Genomic DNA, 18636 nt, shown 5'->3' with positions numbered 1-18636 from the left:
AGATCGCTGCCTGTCATAGCAGCGATCTCCTCCCCTAGAAGGAACGTTTCTCTCCCGACAATCGCCTGCTGAATCTTCACGTGTTATATAACCCTTAGTGACCAGTGCGAAAACTGCAGGATTTTAGGGTTTTTGTAGGAATAGATATTGACAAGGAAAATTAAAAATAACATCACCAAAACTTCTTTCAAAAAATATGTTTAACATAAAACATTATTTAAACAATGGGTCACTTTGTGATGATATTTAATAGGTATTCGGGCTACAAACATTTATCACCTAGCCACTATGTGACACTGAACAGGTTGACAACTATAAAAGAATTAGCCTATTAGGACACTAGCCTTGAGGTGTTCTAGGAATATGCATAAAGCTGGCGGGACCATTCAACCATCTAATGGTCTAAGGGGGTCTCCCAACACTCCCCCCGACATCTGCTGCTGAAAGATTGAGCAGCTCTGATCAACTTGCCAATTCTTTTTGTTGTCGGGAGATAGGTGACCAGAGGTGTATGGCAGTGGCTTTACACATTCCAAACACACGCATCCACAGCCAGGTAAGTATGTGTATGGCGGAACTGGGAAAGAAAGTTGTCTGCTAAACAGGGCTTTGAACGGCAGCAATCTAAAATCTATGGCCAGCTTAAAGAGGTTATCCCATTACAACAAAATATGCCCTATGCACAGGATACGGTGTCCAGCAGGGGTCCAGTGATCACAAGAACAGGGTATCATACTCCTTATCTGAATTGAGTGACAGAGGTGCATGCATGTCTGCTGCTCCATTCAACAGTAGCCGAGTACAAGCGACAGCATGCATGTATGACCATCACTCTATTCAAACTCATAACTGGGAGAGGGGGAGGGCAGTGGTCGGACCTCCACTAACGAGACCCATCCACAGGATGGGAGAAATGTAATTTTAATGAGAAAAGTCCTTTGAGAAGGATATTTGACCTTGAGGATAGGGAGTAATAAAAGTAATTACAATCTTTTTCTACTACCATAGAATAACAGTAGAATATAAATAAAGAGAATGGGGAAAAAAAATGATTGCCTTGATATTATGATGGCCGTAAAAAAAAAATTATATGTCCAGTATGGAAATTGAAAATAAAAATACGCAAAAGGAAATAATAATTAAAAAAATTAAAAAAAATAATATAATAATAACAATAACAACTATTTTTTATTATTATTATTACAAATACATTTGATTTGATCTGGTAACCGATTTTGGTCCAAATTAACTTATCATTTCCACTGTAGCTGTATGTCTTCTATGGTATATTATTATTCTTCAAGAAAAATTGTCTTCCAAATTGGACGAATTATGACCCCAATTTTCTGAGCACAGGCATACGCTCCTCAGGGCCCAATGTAAAGCATCTTTAACGGGCCCGCCACCTAGCATGTGCGATTTTTTTTAACACTGGTGCTTTCTTAAAGGGGTCTCTGGACCCCCTCAGACACCACAGCCCAGGTGCGTCTGTTGCCTCTGCATCCTCTATAGCACCTCTCCTGATTCTGAGCTTCCCATTTACAAATAGTCATATTTTGCTAGGATGGAAAGCATAATTAAACTATACTGTTGCCCATAACGCTCAGTTATTGCTGTCCTAAGAAGGCTCTTTACACCCTAGTATAGAGAAACATCTTTCCCTAATAAAGTATGGTATATCACAAAAATCTTTAACATCACAATATTAAAAATAAACAGAAACGACAATTGCACTTTAAACATATATTTTACAGACACTTTTCCAAACTCAAACCGTACGTTTCCACGATGGCGTTTCCTCTATTTCTATAGGTCTAATCTCAGAAACATCTGTGTCCTTACCTTTAAATGCCAGCAGAGCCACAGGAACAGCTATGGCAACCACAACTACTGCCCCCACCAGCAATCCGATCAACCACTTCACCCATGTCTGCAAAACACATAAACATAATCACCGTCTTGCCCTCAACCATGAGTGGAAACTTTTCATTTTTCTCCGGGCATAAGAATCTTTTCATCCACTTAATTTAGCTTAACCTTTCCCAAATTTTACTCCACATTCTTAAATTTGAGATAACCCTTACCAGCAAGAAATGACATACAATCCTATGGTGAGCAACACAAATATCTAAAATTCAATGGACTTACCTTCATTTTTTTGGGCTCTGTCTGGGGAATGTAGTTCCCTGATCCAGGGTGAAGGAGAGCAGTGGAGACAAAAAGAAAAAAAAAAGTTTAAATATTATTTATCCCGTGACCAGTCAACAGCTCCAGTCCAAATAGTTAAACATTAGTAAATCCAGAGGTGAGGTTGGGCATAGTCCTGCAGGCAATTCTCCCAGCCACTCTATTACTACTACTGCAGCATGATCTTTGAAGTGCAGACTCTGGTCTAGAGGCAGTGTATATTATAACGAAGAGGAAAAAGTACAGGCTGTAATAGGAACAGCTTCAAACAGAGCAAGGAAGAGATAGAAGAAAGTTTCTGCCAGCTGTTTTGGACTGTGAAGGGGTGGGGGTAAACCAGACTGTGTGATGAGAGTAACATAAGCCCAATCAGATTGGGAATTTCACTGCAACGTAAAACTCAAAAGTAATGGTCCGGGATTCACGAGAATAAGGTGGAGAGATGGACTTTTAATAATATAGTAAAACAGAGTCTCAATGATTGATCTGAGCTGCACGGGATAAAGGGCACAGTCATAAAAAGTTCTGTAGACAGGAGCAGATGTGGAAGGGAACATGGCTCATGTGTGTGCCATATTTCTGCAGCATCTGGATATCACCTGCTCTTATCGTAAGGGCTCATGCACACGAACGTAGCTGTTTTTGCAGTCCCCAACTTGCGAATCTGCAAAACTCTGATACCGGCCATGTGGGTTCTGCATTTTGTGGCACGGAACGTCCGGCCCATAATAGAACAGTTCTATCCTTGTCTGTAATGTGGACAAGAATAAGACGTGTTCTATATCTTTGCAGATGCCATGGAACAGACATACGGATGCGGACAGCCCACGGTGGGCTGTCCGCATCTCTTGCGGCCCCATTGAAGTGAATGGGTCTGCATCCAAAAAACGTGGATCGGATGCGGACAAAAAAAAAAGTTTTTCTGCATGAGCTCTAATTCAAAGGAAAAGTGGAGCAGTTGACTGGTCTTTATTGCAATCAGGAGGTGCAGAGGTTGGAGTTGCACTTGGGCCGTGGAACAGGCCTGAAAGATCCCACTCACCAGCTGCCAGGCGCCCAGGAGGTAGGGGGGCCCACTGTCATCTTGAAAGTTGCTTTCTGCTACTTGTTAGACTGTATGTAATGTACTGAGCTAAGGAATTTCATTCTCAGGCATCTGTGGTTGGCTAGAGCGACATTGTGGGGCTCTATAGTGAGTGGTTTGAAAGCAAGGGGCCCCCTTTGCTGGTTTTGCACCGGGGCCCTCTCCTGTCTGTGTCCACCCTTGATCCCACTGCACCATTGTTGGAGACCAGTGATATAATTAATACATGAAAGTTGGAGTAGGGGGATTTTGCACTGGGGCCCAGGAGTTTCAAGTTATGCTATGGATTACAATAATCTACAGCAGTGATCTCCAACTTTTGGCTTTCCAGCTGCTGCAAACATGTAACTTCTAGCATGCTCCAAGAATACAGTGATGTCACTGGGGTTGAGCTGCAATACCAGCACATGCACACATGGATGAGAGTGGACTTGTGTATGGTAAAACCTGGAAGGGGCTAGGATATGCCATCAGTCTGTAATGGGGTTGTCTCCAAAAGAGAGACCCTACTTATATGTAGATGGGCATCTTAGAGGGTACCCCTCTCTGAACCCTTGCATCTGTGCATTACATGCAAAGCCATTCCATATTTGCCACCTGTCCTAAATTTGCAGGGACTGTCCCTAATTGTCAGAGAAAGTCCTGTCAAAATTGGTCTCTCCTTGGCCAAAAATGGCCAGGGCTTATGTAATATATGGAAGGCTTACATGCCCCGAATTTGGCAAGTATGCCATTCAGTTTTGTCTCCTTGCCTCTCAATTCACCTTTAAAGGGAATCTGTCACCTGGTTTGAGCTTATTAAGGTGTTACTACTGCCATGTACAATAAAATACCTTATTTCTTGCTGTAGTCTTCATTTTATGTTTCATGGTTTCATTAGCGATAAAATCCACTTTTTATGTTATGCAAATGAGTGTCCAAGGTGCCCAGAGGGGCGTTATTATCCTTCCATGGAGCCCAGTAACTCCCCCGTACAGTGCCCAGCCCGCCTTCCTTCAGAGCCCAAGCACGCCTCTTCCAGCATAAGTAACTGCCCACACCCGAACTCTTTGCCGTCTCCCCCCTCCGCTATGTGAATCGCGGACTGCCTGCACCTGCGCGATGTAGAAGCTCCTGAGGGCAATAGCTTTAAACTTGTCACTGGACTCGGCGCATGCCCAGTGACACATTTGAAGCTGTTGCCCTCAGGAGCTTCTACATTGTGTAGGCGCAGGCAGTCCGTGGTACTGCGCCTGCGTGAGATTTCACATAGCAGAGGGGGGCAGCGGCAAAGAGTTTGGGTGTGGGCAGTTACTTATGCTGGAAGAGGCGTGCTTGGGCTCTGAAGTAAGGCGGGCTGGGCACTGTAGGGGGGAGTTACTGGGCTCCAGAGAAGGATAATAACGCCCCTCTGGGCACCTTGGACACTCATTTGCATAACACAAAAAGTGGATTTTATCGATAATGAAACCATGAAACAAAAAAGGAAGACTACAGCAAGAAATATGGTATTTTATTGTGCATGGCAGTAGTGACACCTTAATATGCTCAAACCAGGTGACAAATTCCCTTTAAGGCCGCAGGCTAATTCTAGTTTGCAATTTACCAGAAGTCCTTTTTGTCTGCAAGCCTGGTAGGCACTATTTAAATGGATAACATATACACTGCTGATGTCCGGAACCCCCTCCTCCCTGTAAAATGTGGGACCCTGTTGGCCATTTGGCAATTATGGCCAAGAGTGACCAGGTATGTGTGTCCATAGGGAGTAAAAAAATTTAAGTTTTTTTCAGAAACAGCACCACCTTTGTCCATCGGCTATGTCTGGTTTTGCAGCTTAGTCCTATTTACTTGATTGCAGATGATCTGAAATACTTGACATCAGCCGTGGACAAGAGTGGAGCTTTTTATGGATTATGGATCTCTGACGGCCCCTTTAGCAAGGTAATCAGTGCACAGATTTCCAGAATGCCCTGTTCCTCCACTCTCTGACAGTTTCTGACAATTCATTATGTTAGTTCATGAATCAGCTGGCAGGGTGTCAAGGGAGGCGCCCATATTTCTAATATCCATCCAGAATAACATCAAAAACTTTCAGTATAATGTTCTAAAAACAGTGGCCTTCACATATTTCTCTAATTCCGGTCCTCCAAACACCGCTGGTCAAATGGAAATGTTAATATATTTGTAAGTTTTACTATATCACCAGGTCTTTAACTATCAGGGGTGAATTTGGCTTTTCTCGGGCCCAAGCAAAGCTAGCTCTGGGGGCCCTTGTCACACTGCTAAACTCCACCCTCATCAGCCCACTGTCAGCAGTGCTGCTTGGGAAACTTCTGCTACTGTTGCTCCTCTGGGTCCCTGAACAAGCTGTGAAAGCAGTATGTCCTCCCATGGTTTGTCATTTTTTTTTTATTTATCAGCCAACTACTTGTAACCCACAGGGGACCCATGATCTTTGGGGTTCCCTGGTGTGCATGGTGGTAAAGTCCACCCCTGGGGTGAAGAAGATGCTGCACGTACAGCCAGGAGCATGAGGGGGCCCAAAAGCTCTCTGCTCCTGAGGACGAGGACACCAACACTCAGGGGTGGATTGGCCATAGACCTTACAGGGAAATTTCCCAGTGGGCTGATGCCCAAGGGGCCACCTGGGCCCTCCTCACGGCCAGCCAGTGGAAGTTTTTGGGGATGTATTTTGTGATGCTGGCAGTATTTTGTGAGGGACTGTGGTATTTGGCTTTGTTGGGGTGGTATAATGTGCCACAATATGGTATTGCAATATGGTATATAGTAATACTTTTTGTATTTTTTCCAGGGCCACTTTAAGTTCCCAGTCCGCCCCTGCCAACACTAATACTAAATTTTAATAGCTTGATACAGATTTTACACTAGGGCCCAGGAGCTTCAAGTTATGTTTCTGTATATTACTAGGCAGCGAGGAGCGAGGCAAGGAGATCCCTACATCTCATAGCTCATGGAACATTAACCTTTTGTTTTTGAGGTGTGGTTACAAAGTCAAATGATGGAAGGAAGTTGTGTAAACCACAAGTCAGGAATAGAGGAATGAAAATGTTCATCAATTCAAGTTGAGTATCATGTATTTTGACCATGTTAACCCCTTCCTGACCACCCAATGTAAATTTATGTTGAGAAACGGGTATTTAAATATGGCGCTCATTCGTGAGCACAGCGGGTGCCATAACCACCGGGTGCCTGCTGTTTTAAACAATAATGTTGATCGCACACTTTAACCCCTCAGATGCCGTGGTAAAATGTGACCATCTGGGAGCTCAAAAACCCGCAACAGCTCCACCTAGCAGGAAGTGGGGGAGTCAGATGGTGTGTTGCAGATAGGTACCTATGAAGACCCTGCCCATGGCAGGGCCCCATAGGAATATAGTGAAATTATCACAAATTCCAATGCTAATTGCGAGAAGCAATGTAATGATTGCTTGTCCAAGTTCCCTAGAGGAACTATTAAAAAGGGTAAAAGAAAGTAAAAAAAGAAGGTTTAAAAATATTAAAAAGAAATAAGAAATATAAAAATTAAAATCGCTCCCCTTTTACCAAAATAAAAATAAAAAGAAATGAACATTTAAAGAAATAAGCACCATATGAATCACTATGAGCGAAAATGTCCGTACTATTAAAATATAAAAATAATTATGCCATACGAATAGCATGGAAAAAACATCTAAATTCACTTCTTCAAAAAATAAATAATAAAAAGTAATCAAAAAGTCATACACACTCCAAAATGGTATCAATAAAAACTGCAAAAAAATAAGCCTTCACACAGCTCTGTACACATAAAAATCTAAAAGTTATGGGGGTCTTAATATGGCGATGCAAAGAAAAAGTTTGTTTCTTTCCAAGGGATTTTTTTCAGTATTATAATGCAAACTATAAAAACTATATAAATGTAGTATTTTTATAATTTTATTGACCCAAAGAATGAAGGTAACAGGTCAGTTTTGCCACATAGGAAACGCTGTAAAAATATAACCCATAAAACTCTGATCTTAAAAATAATTCCAGCTTCCCACTACATCGTATGCAACCGTAAATGGCGCCATTAGAAAGTACAAATTCGTCCCACAAAAAAATAAAAACAAGCCCTCATATGGCAATTTGAACAGAAAAATAAAAAAGCTATGTCTCTGGGAAGGCTGGGAGTGAAAAACAATAAAATAGGAAATTGCCCGTTACAACTTATATTGTAGTAAATGCTACACTGCACCCCAGGCCCACAAACAAAAGCAAAACTGTCTTTATTACTCATAGCAACCAATCACAGCGCAGCTTTCATTTTACCAGAACAGTTTAGGAAATGAAAACTGAGCTCTTATTGGTTGCTTTGATGAACCTTTAGGTTTTCAGAATCTACTAGGCCGTAAATCTCTACCATGGCAACAATAGAGTGCTTTGTCATGCCAGTAATTATCATGATATACTATTACCCCTCTGCATGGCTGATTTATAGGCCCGGGTTCGGTACAACTGCCCCCTGTATAGAAAATTGTTTTTAAAGTCCTACACACCAAAAGTTGGTGCCCAAATGACTGTGCCTAATTGCAGGGTTCTGTAACAAATCTGTATAACATAAAGAAGGAGTCTCTAGAGTAGCAGAATATTTTTAGATATCACTTCTGTTCATGTGTGGAAATAGTGGTCACTCTGACTTGAACGCAGAGAGTTGTCAGGCAACCTGAACAAAGTCTGCAGACAATTACGGCAGGGGATGCCAGTTGTGACTTTGAAGTTTCATTCAGATTGTGGCCAATGAAGTCATTTTTCTGTCTGAAAGGACATTGGTGGATGAGTGGGTGATTTCCAGCTTTGTTATCTAACTGTCACGGCTGAGGATGGGGGAAATCCTCAGCCGTGTGAAGCCAGATGATGTTATGGCTGCTTGGCCGGGAAGACAGGATTAGGGAGCAGGTCACCTCCTAAACGCATCCCTAACCTGACCCTGACTCCTAGCTACATGAGCCGACCTTGATGGTAGGAGGGCTCATGCTCCGGAACCTTGAAGTCCCTGCTAGCCCTCAAGATGGCCCTAAACTAGGAGCTGAGTAAGACAACCCACTCCTCCTAGGCACGGAGGAGCAGGAGTCTCAATGGCCAAGCTGCTGGAAAAGGGGAACAAATGCAAGCCTATGTATATGGCAGGTGCTGCACTAGTTCCAGCCACCTGCCACAGCCCTGCTGACTGGATCCATGTGCAGGAAAGCTGAAGTCCACAAATAGCAAACAGAAGTCAGCACAAACTCATCCACACACCGGAACCCAGATACATGACAGCACTGAATAATACAGGAAAACATAAACCGAACATCACACAGACTTAGCTAAACTTAAACTTAAACTTATGACCACAGAGGTGGCTCTCACAGGCGGATAGAAAAGACAGGAGGCTGCTCCAACTAGCAAGACACACTCAAGGGTTGGACACACCCAGTGACGCTCAGGCTGCTCTGCTGCTAAATACAATACTAGTTGCCCGCGGCAACCACAAGTGAGGCCACAAATAAGCGGCCCTCACCCGTGGTTGAACACCCATACAAAACCGCAGGCAACTGCATGCGGTAAAGAAGTCACGGTCATGGGCATGGCCGTGACACTAACTCCCTAAAATATGCCAACAATCACAGACCATGCATCATTTCTTTATTAAAAGAGGGTTTGTAGGCTAGGCAATGCCCCCTTAGGAAAAAGGAATATTAAAACCCTCTTGTTCAGGTGGACAAAAGCTGTCTCTCTAGGGTGACCTATTAGATCCCTATCTTTTAAGTAAATGTCCTCAATGTCATTGTCAAACGTCTCTCACCCAGCCACCAAGTCTTTTACCCAGCTACCAAGTAGGGTTTGGCAGTAAAAAAAAGTGGTGTGTCCTTGAGGAGACCACCAAATTGGTGTACAGAGTCTTCTAGACCAGGCAATGCCCCCCTAAGAAAAAAGGAATATAAAAAAACTCTTATCCAGGTGGACAAAAGCTGTTTCTCCAGGGCCACCTATTGGGTCCATATATTATAAGTCAATGTCCTCAATGTCAATGGTCTCTCATCCAGCCACCAAGTCTCTCACTCAGCCACCAAGTAGGGTTTGGCAGAAAAAAAGTGGTGTGTCCTTGAGGAGACTACCAAGTTGGTGTAAAGAAAAGAATCTTATAGGCCAGGCAATGACACCCCCCCCCCAGGAAAAAAGGAATATAAAAACCTCTTATCCAGGTGGACAAAAGCTGTTTCTCTAGGGCCACCTATTGGATCTCTATCTTATAAGTCAATGTCCTCAATGTCAATGTCAAAGGTCTCTTGCCCAGCCACCAAGTAGGCTTTGGCAGAAAAAAAAGTGTGTCATTGAGACTTCCAAGAGTCGTAAAGGCCAGGCAAAGACCCCTGGAAAAAAAGGAATGTAAAAAAAAACAACTCTTATCCAGGTGGACAAACACTGTCCTTCTAGTGTTACCTATTGTATCCCTATCTTATAAGTCAATGTCCTCAATGTCAAATGTCTCTCAACCAGCTAGCAAGTACCCTGCTTTTCATCCAAAACTGTTTATGGATGAGTGTTTATCCTATGGAAACAATTCTGGTTTTGGCTTATATCCCAAGTTATGCTCCAAGGCCTAATTAAAGGATCAAGCATTGCCATACAGGTGAGCTATCCAATAGGTGGCACTGGAGAGCCAACTTTTGTTCTCCTGGATTGGAGCTTATTTATATTTAATTTAAAGTATTTTTTTCCGACCTCCCCTCCTATAACACCTTTGATCTCTCCCACCTTTTTTTGAAGCCTAGGCTATAGCTTACCTGCCTGGTGCTGGATAATATTGTTTACTCTCTTCCCCAATCTACTTTGGTGATTCGACAGAAAAGTCATTCTCCTACTTCTGGCCAGGTCTCTGCACTAAAGAAATGTCCATGTCTAGGCATTTAACTCTGCTGGTTAGGGTTCAGGGTCAAATGTCCAGATGTATCTCCTAATTACTGAGGCTTATTGATACTCAATGACACCCTTTGGCTACATGCAAATGGTGCATATTTGTATGCTGAAAATCTGCATGAAATCCACACCAAAACTGGATAAAAAACACCCACATAAATCTGCACTATTTATCGTGGTTTGGGTGCATTTTTAGGCCTTTTTTGGTTGCGGATTTTGTTGCGGATATTCTTTTTATGTTAACAGTGGTTTTCTTTAGGAAAAGCTATTATATATAAGGAGCAGGATAACACAAACAATTCACATGCTGGGGATTTTACAATCTGCACGGTCAATTTCCGCACATAAAAAACACACAAAATGTCCATGAGATTTGCTGGTACTGTATTACAATTTTTCGACATGAAAATGTGCACAGAAAATCCACATGTTATATGCACCATCGGGGTCATTTATTAAGACCAGCATTTTAGTAACCCCTGTAGTAACCCCTGTCGGCCTGTCCCCTTCCCCGTCCACTCCACGCCCACCTTTTTAGACCTGGTGTGAGCGGAGATAAGTCGCAGATTGGGGCGCAAATGAGCTTTGCGCCGCAATCTGCCCCAGAAATATGCCTAATATAGGCGTATTTCTGAATAGTAAATGACCCCCGTGTTACTGTTTTCTTTGCCTTTGTCTGCCTTCTCTTCTAACTGAGTGCATGGAAATTTAACCCTTTATTATGTTTGTAGTTTTAAACCTTATGTGTCACCTTCCACTACTTCCCAGTAGGATCACATAGGGATTTCTCCCAGAAGGTATTATTTTTTTTATCTCCAGGCCTTAAGAAGCTCAATATTCTTGGCTAGGCTTCATTTCTGCTGTTATTATCAAACATTGTGAATGCGCATCCTCAGTAATCGCTACAGGTAGCTTATATTATGCTACATTTTGTTTGCTATGTCTTTTTTATTGTTTTTACAGGTATGGATGATGTGTCCTGACTCCTGACCTATATGTCCGCCTTGGTTTCTCATAACGCTTTGACCCAATGGTTTCTTTTTTTTCTATATGACATAGTACACTCTGGGATGATGAAACATACAATAAAACAAAATGTAAAACAAAAGAAAAAAGACAAATACAAGAAATACATTTAATACCTGTTGTGTAAATGAACTTCTTTTAGTCTTAGGAATGGGGCTGGAGAATGGCAGCTTACAGTAACCATATGTTAAAATGATTTCTGGCAACATTTGGGTTAAAACAAGTGATTTTTTATTTCCAGCACAGCAAAAGACAATGCCAATTGGCGGGACAGTCAGTTACGTTACGTTTCCAATTCTATTCCTTTCATGGATCTTTCATGAAGTTTAGAATTAACCTACAAGTTATGACTTCAAAAAACGTCTGAGTTTAAAGGGAACCCGTCCTCACATTTTAGTCTTTTTTTTAGTAAAATGCCATTTACAAGAAATCATCACAGTTTGAAATGTATCTGACATGAGCGGTAGTGGAAAATGACCTGGTTGGAACACTGTAGTTATGGTGCTCAGTGGTAGGGGTAGATCAACAAATAATAATAGTAAGTAACCATAGCACTCAGGTAGATGTGATGCAAAAGTGAATTGCTTTATTAGAACGCTCCCAATATGACCATAGTGTAGGCCAGATGCTCCAACATGCTCCCCGCACTATACTCATGCTTTGGCCATGATCAAGGTCTGGAACAGATAGAAACACTAGTGTCGGCCTACACTATGGTCATATTGGGAGCTTTAATAAAGAAATTCACTTCTGCATCACAACTACTTGAGTGCTGTGATTACTTACTACTATTATGAGCTAAATGCAGGGCCTGGAGTCGTGGGATCTCCCTGCAATGGCCGAGTCACCACTGTAAGTCCAACCATCATACATTTAATGCCCCTAGCTTCGCCTGAACTAGCAAACTATGGAACCTATTGCTCAGGCGTTTTACCCTAGGAGAAGGTACCTTAAAGAGCTATTGTGCTTTCACACAATAAATTTATTTAATTTTGTCGAGAATGGTGTAAATAGCAAATTTCTAAATCACTTTATTTAAAAAAATGCCTGCATCCACCTGAAAAAAGCTGTAAGGTCATTGCCACTAGAGGACTCACATCCACCTAACTTTCAGTCTAGTAACAGAGACACAGAAGACGGTTCACAGGAAATGGTGGCATGTCAGAGCTAGCCTGATAGAAGCACTGCCTTTACAATGCTTCTGAAGAGCAGAGAAGCTCCTGTGTGTCTGTGGGATGTCTTCTCCCTTATCAGCTTTCTGAGTTCCTTAGAAGAAAACAAACAGAGTGGGAAGCAAGGTAAGGGAGGTCACTGCATAGAGTACTGGCAGATTCCATAGAAGGGAGACACCCACTGTTTGTGAGAGAAATGCATCTAGCTGTGCAGCTGAAACAGGGAATAATATAGCTGAGGAAGACATTAGGCAAGCCCAAAAAGATCTGCTCTTTCATAGTTATTATAGCAGTAAAGGAGGATCGGCACTCGCTGTTAGTAATAATATTACCCTGTTTATTGCCACATATAAGTGACGCGTTTCGGCACGCTATGTGCCTTTCTCTAACTGTCTGAGAAAGGCACATTTGAGACAGTTTGAGAAAGGCACATAGCGTGCCGAAATGTGTCACTAATATGTTTACTGCTATCTTCACTGGACGCCAGCCCTAGGATCCGCGCGCCGCCACTCTAAACTTACCATTGTGCCGATCGATATATGGTACAACTTTCATAGTTATTATTCTACAATGAAGCTTGGCCATTATGCAAACTTTTTTTTTTAAACTCAGGTACGTTTTAAGTACCCCACGGTTGCTATCTATTGGCTGGTGAAGATTAGGCTGCGCATGATAAAGGTGCACCAGCAGCAGGGCCCACTGGGAAGAGGGCAGCAGGAGGCAGCTCCATTCCTCCAGGAAGGCAAGACATGGGACCTGTAAGAGAATCAGTGGTGGCTGTCACGGGGTAGCGTCACGGGTATAAAGATAGAGTGGAGGTGCACCCCCTGAGCTGCCACCCGGTCCCCTGTCCCTGCCTACTTGCACCACCCGCCCTAGGTGACGGAGCGCAACTGGGCGACAGTCCCTGACCCGTGTAAGTGCAAGCAGAGAGATAGAGACAGCAGGAAAGCGGACAGCCAATGAGAGGTAGCACTCGAGCGGGCAGAGTGGTGGAACAAGCATGGTACCACCAAAAACGGAAGGGCGAGGCGGGTCAACTAGCCGGGTAAGTCCAGGAGGTCACGTCAGTACTAGGGAGGAGACAAAGACAAAATCCAAAGCAAGCCGAGGTCAAAATCCGAGAGGTAGCGTCAAGGTTCAGGGAGCAGGCAGAAGAGGTGTCAGGAAGCAGATCAAGGGTCAAATCCAAAGGTAAGATAAATAACAATAATAATACACAGCCTAAGGGACCAAAATCACAGGCAACCTGTGGCCAGCAGGTTGCCTGTTTAAATAATGGAGGAGAGGGATCATGTGACGTGGCCAGCGTCACATGACCCATCCTCCCTGACTCTAGCGGAGCACCGAGTGCCTAGCTCGGCGCTCAGCCCCTCCTGGTTCCCATGGCGACGGGGAACGCCGACCGCTCCAGCAGAAGGAGAGCGGTCGGACGTACAGCGTCCCCTGTGACCATGGCAACGGAGACGCCGGGAACCCTGAAGCGCAGCCGGACGCCGCGAACATCCGGGCTGCAATGAGACAGGAGAGCGCCGGCAGCGCGGAGGAACGAAAGCGCTCTGGCTGCCTCTCATGACAGGTGGCCATGGTCCATCGCTACTTTGCCACACTCTTTGCTAACACCGTGACCTACAAACAACAACACTGATATATATAGTCAATGATACAATAAAATTATCTTCCCTTTCCCATAGATTTTTATAGCAAAGGTTACTTACCATCCTCACACAGGGGATCTCTTGTGAGCGGTGTATAAGCCATTATGATGCTAAGTTAGAATCTAAACCAGCTCTGCTGCAAACATCATTGAGAACATGCTGAAATTAAAGACAAAAAATGATTTAGCTGCTTCGGAAATCAGATGGCGCATGTTACAAGGTTTAGCTCAACCAACCCAACCGGTTCTGCTTATTAGGTCAAACATAAGTCTCTTTCCCTGTTATAGTAAGGTTGTCAAACAAGTATTATTTGTCTCAGCAGGGTAAATCATCTCTACAGTATCAACTTCCTCTGGATCAACTTGCAGGACAACAGGCCGAACTGGATGGACAAATGTCTTTTTTCAGCCTTATAAACTATGTTGCTAGGTTAGTATCTTCAGTTTATCGCTCGGGCTCCACTGCTTTATAATCAGTGATGAGCGGCAGGGGCAATATGAGATATTTCGCGAATATTTGCACGAATATTCGTCATATATTCGCAAATTCGAGAATTCGTGATACGAAAATGAGCGATCAACACTATTCCTAAAGTCAAAGATATTGCAGCCTTCTCATTGGCCCACAAGCAAGAAGCAGTGAGGGATCATGGGTACTGATGAAAAAATATCTAACATATTCGCGATTACGAAGATATAGCACTATATTCTAGATATTCGCAAATTCTCGATTTGCCAATATTCGCGATAAAAATTCACGATTAGAATATTCGCGATCAACACTATTTATAATATGTTACATTATTGACACATAAAACCCCATGTATACACACGATCTCAGGCACTTTCCCAAAGATAACATTAGTGGCAATAACCTACAATATAGCACAGCAATTTACTGTGATCATCCCGCGTGATAATAACCGTGCATATTATCACCGAGGAGCCCAGGCCTAATAAGGCCTAGGAGATATTCTCTAGAAGTAGTGCACCATGGCATGTACCTGTTGATGAATATGGCGCGCTCTTCTAACTCCAGGAAGAAATTCTTGTGTTTGCTTATTGTGACAGAATTGAAAAGTGTTAGGCTTGTCACAAATGCGAGTGACATCTCCATTCACTGACATGTAACCTCTGATTGGTTCGGTATCCTACCATATATGCTATTGGCAAATACCAGACAAAAATGTTCAATTTTTACAATTGGACTCGGACTGTCTTCTATGTTCTTTATTTTTTCCTGCTACAGCCTGTCCAGTCTCATGGGCCTCATGCACACGACAATATTGTAGCTCCGTTTTGTACAGAGCTGTAATAGGGTTCCCATTCTTGTGCATCTACTGTAGGTACATATGCCTGGTATTTTATACAGAAGCATAATGGGGGGCAATATTATCCATCAGATGCTGAAGGCACAGGATATTGCTTCTGGTGATAACTAGATGACCACATACAGCACCTGAAGTGCAGTCTCAGTACAGGCTCCATGCGCACGGCTCTCCTATCTTCATGGGGTCTTGCGCTGATGACCTCCTGCTGCTTTGTTCCCCGCATCCTGATGCGAAAACATGCTGAAAATTGTAGTTTCACTACAGATGGAGGACCACAGATTAGGCTTCATTCCCATCTGCATTGGAGTCTTTATTAGGTAGCTCCATCACAAATTCTATAAAAAAATGCTGGACAAAACGTATAGCAAAATGATGGACACGATGACAAAAACGATGATCCAGGAGCTCATGAATATGGACTCGATAGCATTGGCTGGAGCTGTTCAATACAAGATTTTGGCAAAGCAGTTGTGTCAATTAAAAGAAAGTGACCCAGCATTTTGCTAAGGAGAGCTGTCACTAGATTATGTTCATGTACGTGCATTCACACGACCGTATTTTTGGCTCCGCATCCTTTCCTCAATTTTGCGGAACGGGTGCGGACCCATTCATTTTAATGGGGCCGCAAAAGTTGTGTGCTGTCCGCATCCGTAGATCCGTTCCGCGACCCCGCAAAAAAGATAGAGCATGTCCTATTCTTGTCCGCAATCGCAGACAAGAATAGGCATTTCTATCATAGGGCCGGCTACATTCACACGGCTGGTATCCGTGTTTTGCTGATCCGCAATTTGCGGACCGCAAAACACATACGGTCGTGTGAATGTAGCCTTAGGATGCCATAAAACTGGTGACAGATTCCCTTCAATAAATAAATGCCTGAGGTTCAGTCACTTTAGGCCTCATGCACCCGACCGTTCAGTTTTTTGCGGTCCGCAAACCACGGATCCGCAAAAAACGGAAGCTGCCCGTGTGCCTTCCGCAATTTGTGGAACCGAACGGGCGGCCCATTGTAGACATGCCTATTCTTGTCCGCAAAACGGACAAGAATAGGACATGCTATCTTTTTTTTGCGGGGCCTCAGAACAGAGCAACGGATGCGGACAGCACACAGAGTGACACATTGAAGTGAAGTGAATGGGTCCGCATCCGAGCCGCCAAAACGGTAGCTCGGATGCGGACTCAAACAACAGCCATATGCATGAGGCTTTACACGTATGATGTGCACTGAGTTAAAGGGGATGCCCAGGATTTTAATATTGGTGACTAGAGATGAGCAAAGATTTGAAAAATTCGATTCGGCAGCTTCGTCGAAGTTAGCTAAGAAATTTGATTAGTTACTAATTAATTTGTCAAGAATCGTTATAAAACAGGTATATCCAGGCCACTGTGCCTAATGGTACGTACACACGGAGCGGCCATGCTGTAGGGGGGGGGTTGGGTTGCGGCCATGCTGCATTGAAGAACAGCACGGCCAATTAGCCCTCAGCTGCCTTTAATTTAATAATAAAGACCGCTCTGCATAGTCCTTCTTCATTGTTAATGGCCACACAGCATCTTTAATGCACCTTTAAACAGGGGCTGTTGCTGGTATGGGGTTTGGCTGGCTAGGTCGGGGCACAATATGCAAATTATTGCTGTTCTGGCCTGCAATTATTTGACAGTAAACACAGAATATTAGTCAGCCCTGGCATACCCACATCTCCAACCCCCGCCCTCTCCTGCCCTACAGGTGGGAGCCCTTCTCCTGCCATCTGCTTTTCCTCCTTCTCCACATCATCTAATATCGATGAGACTATGTCATCAGGAACATCCAGCTCCTGCTCCCTCTGCATCTTGCTGACTTTTCTAGGATTTGGAGACTTTGAAGGCTCATTAAAACCTGGCCCCCCTAAGTGTGAAGACTGGATGGTATTGATTGGCACACCGACAGTGAAATAATAAAGGCATCCATCTTATTGGTAATGAGATACATATCTTAGTTTGTGGCTGATGTAGGAATAAATAAATGTAGGTATAAATAAAACGGATGCAGAATAAGTCTCCCTGCACTCTCCCTGTACTCTCCCTGCACTCTCCCTGCACAGTTCTGTACTCTCCCTGCACTCTCCCTGCACTCTCCCTGTACTCTCCCTGCACAGTTCTGCACTCTCCCTGTACTCTCCCTGCACAGTTCTGCACTCTCCCTCTCCAATATCCTTCTATTAGTGATTTTCAGCAACACTGTCCCTAGCCCATGAGCACTTTCCACATCTCTCCCTATGCTCAGTTCACAGGACAATGGCAGAGACCGCGTGGGATGAGGGTTTTATAGGGCTGTGACATCACAGGGGATAGCCATCTGAGGATTGGCTGGCTGGACACCATTATGGGTGATCTTACATTCCGGGGCTTGTCTCCTCTACACTTAGTTTCGCTTTGTAACATGTGCAACCATCATGTTAGGAAAACATGATTCATTACCACGTAGTTTTCCTAAACTTTGAACCGAATTCTGAATTCAAGATCAGTGGGGTCCGACTCCCCACACCTCCTCCAATCAGCTGTTTCAGAGTAGCTACTGCTCCAGAAGTCAGCTCCCGAACTACACAGCACATTGTGTAATGGATGCCGCTTGTAACTTCAACAGCTGATTGGCGGGGGAGCTGGACCTCCGTCGATCTAATATTGATGGCCTATGCTCATGAGAGGATAATAAAATCTTTTAAGGTACAGGTAAAATTCCACGTTTTAACTTAGCCTGTATAGTGGTAAAAAACATGTTGCTTAGTTTTTAGAAAACTGCAAATAAAAATGGGGTGTGAAAATTGTGGCAAAACCACAACTTTTCAATGTACCCTAAGCATCTCAACTACTACTGTGGGCTATAGTTGTAAGAGGGGGACCCGAGGGAGTCTGATGAGATACAAAGAAACACACAAGAATGAACGCACGGACAGTGAGCTGTGTAAACCAAAATAACTTTTCTGAGTCTAGAGGAGAAAACTATATACACTGTAATGTGGTGGTACAATCTCTCCAGGTTGCTAGAAACCCCAAATTGTATAGTGGGACCCCAACTGGAAATTCCCTATTTAGGTACTGTAAATACTTTAAGGATTTGTATTTTGCCTAAATGCTGCCAAATGTGTCAGGATCTCCTAACCCAACACAGAGAACCGGAACCACTAGAAATAACCAAATTTGGTTTCTATGTACCTGGGATTTCGGCTGAGGGACACTGTGGCTCATAGAGACCAAACACAGGAAAAATCCTGCACT

The 18636-nt window shown here is 43.5% G+C and overlaps 1 protein-coding gene across 1 annotated transcript in view; it reads right to left on the bottom strand.

Annotated features, from left to right (window-relative positions):
* The window catches only part of LOC121008290 (dipeptidyl peptidase 4-like), a 103343-nt gene extending 100870 nt beyond the window's left edge, over window positions 1-2473 (bottom strand). The window contains exons 1-2 of the mRNA XM_040440737.1: window positions 2149-2473; window positions 1843-1930 (exon numbers count right to left, since the gene is read on the bottom strand). Coding sequence (XP_040296671.1) covers window positions 1843-1930; window positions 2149-2154 — 94 coding nt within the window. The 5' untranslated portion in view covers window positions 2155-2473. The remainder of the gene's footprint in view (window positions 1-1842; window positions 1931-2148) is intronic.
* Between the last annotated feature and the right edge of the window lie 16163 nt (window positions 2474-18636).

This window comes from Bufo bufo, chromosome 7, assembly GCF_905171765.1.
Source record: "Bufo bufo chromosome 7, aBufBuf1.1, whole genome shotgun sequence".
Classification (NCBI taxonomy): Eukaryota; Metazoa; Chordata; class Amphibia; order Anura; family Bufonidae; genus Bufo; species Bufo bufo.
The sequence above is the reverse complement of the archived record's forward strand: the minus strand, read 5'-3'. Positions and strand labels throughout refer to the sequence as shown.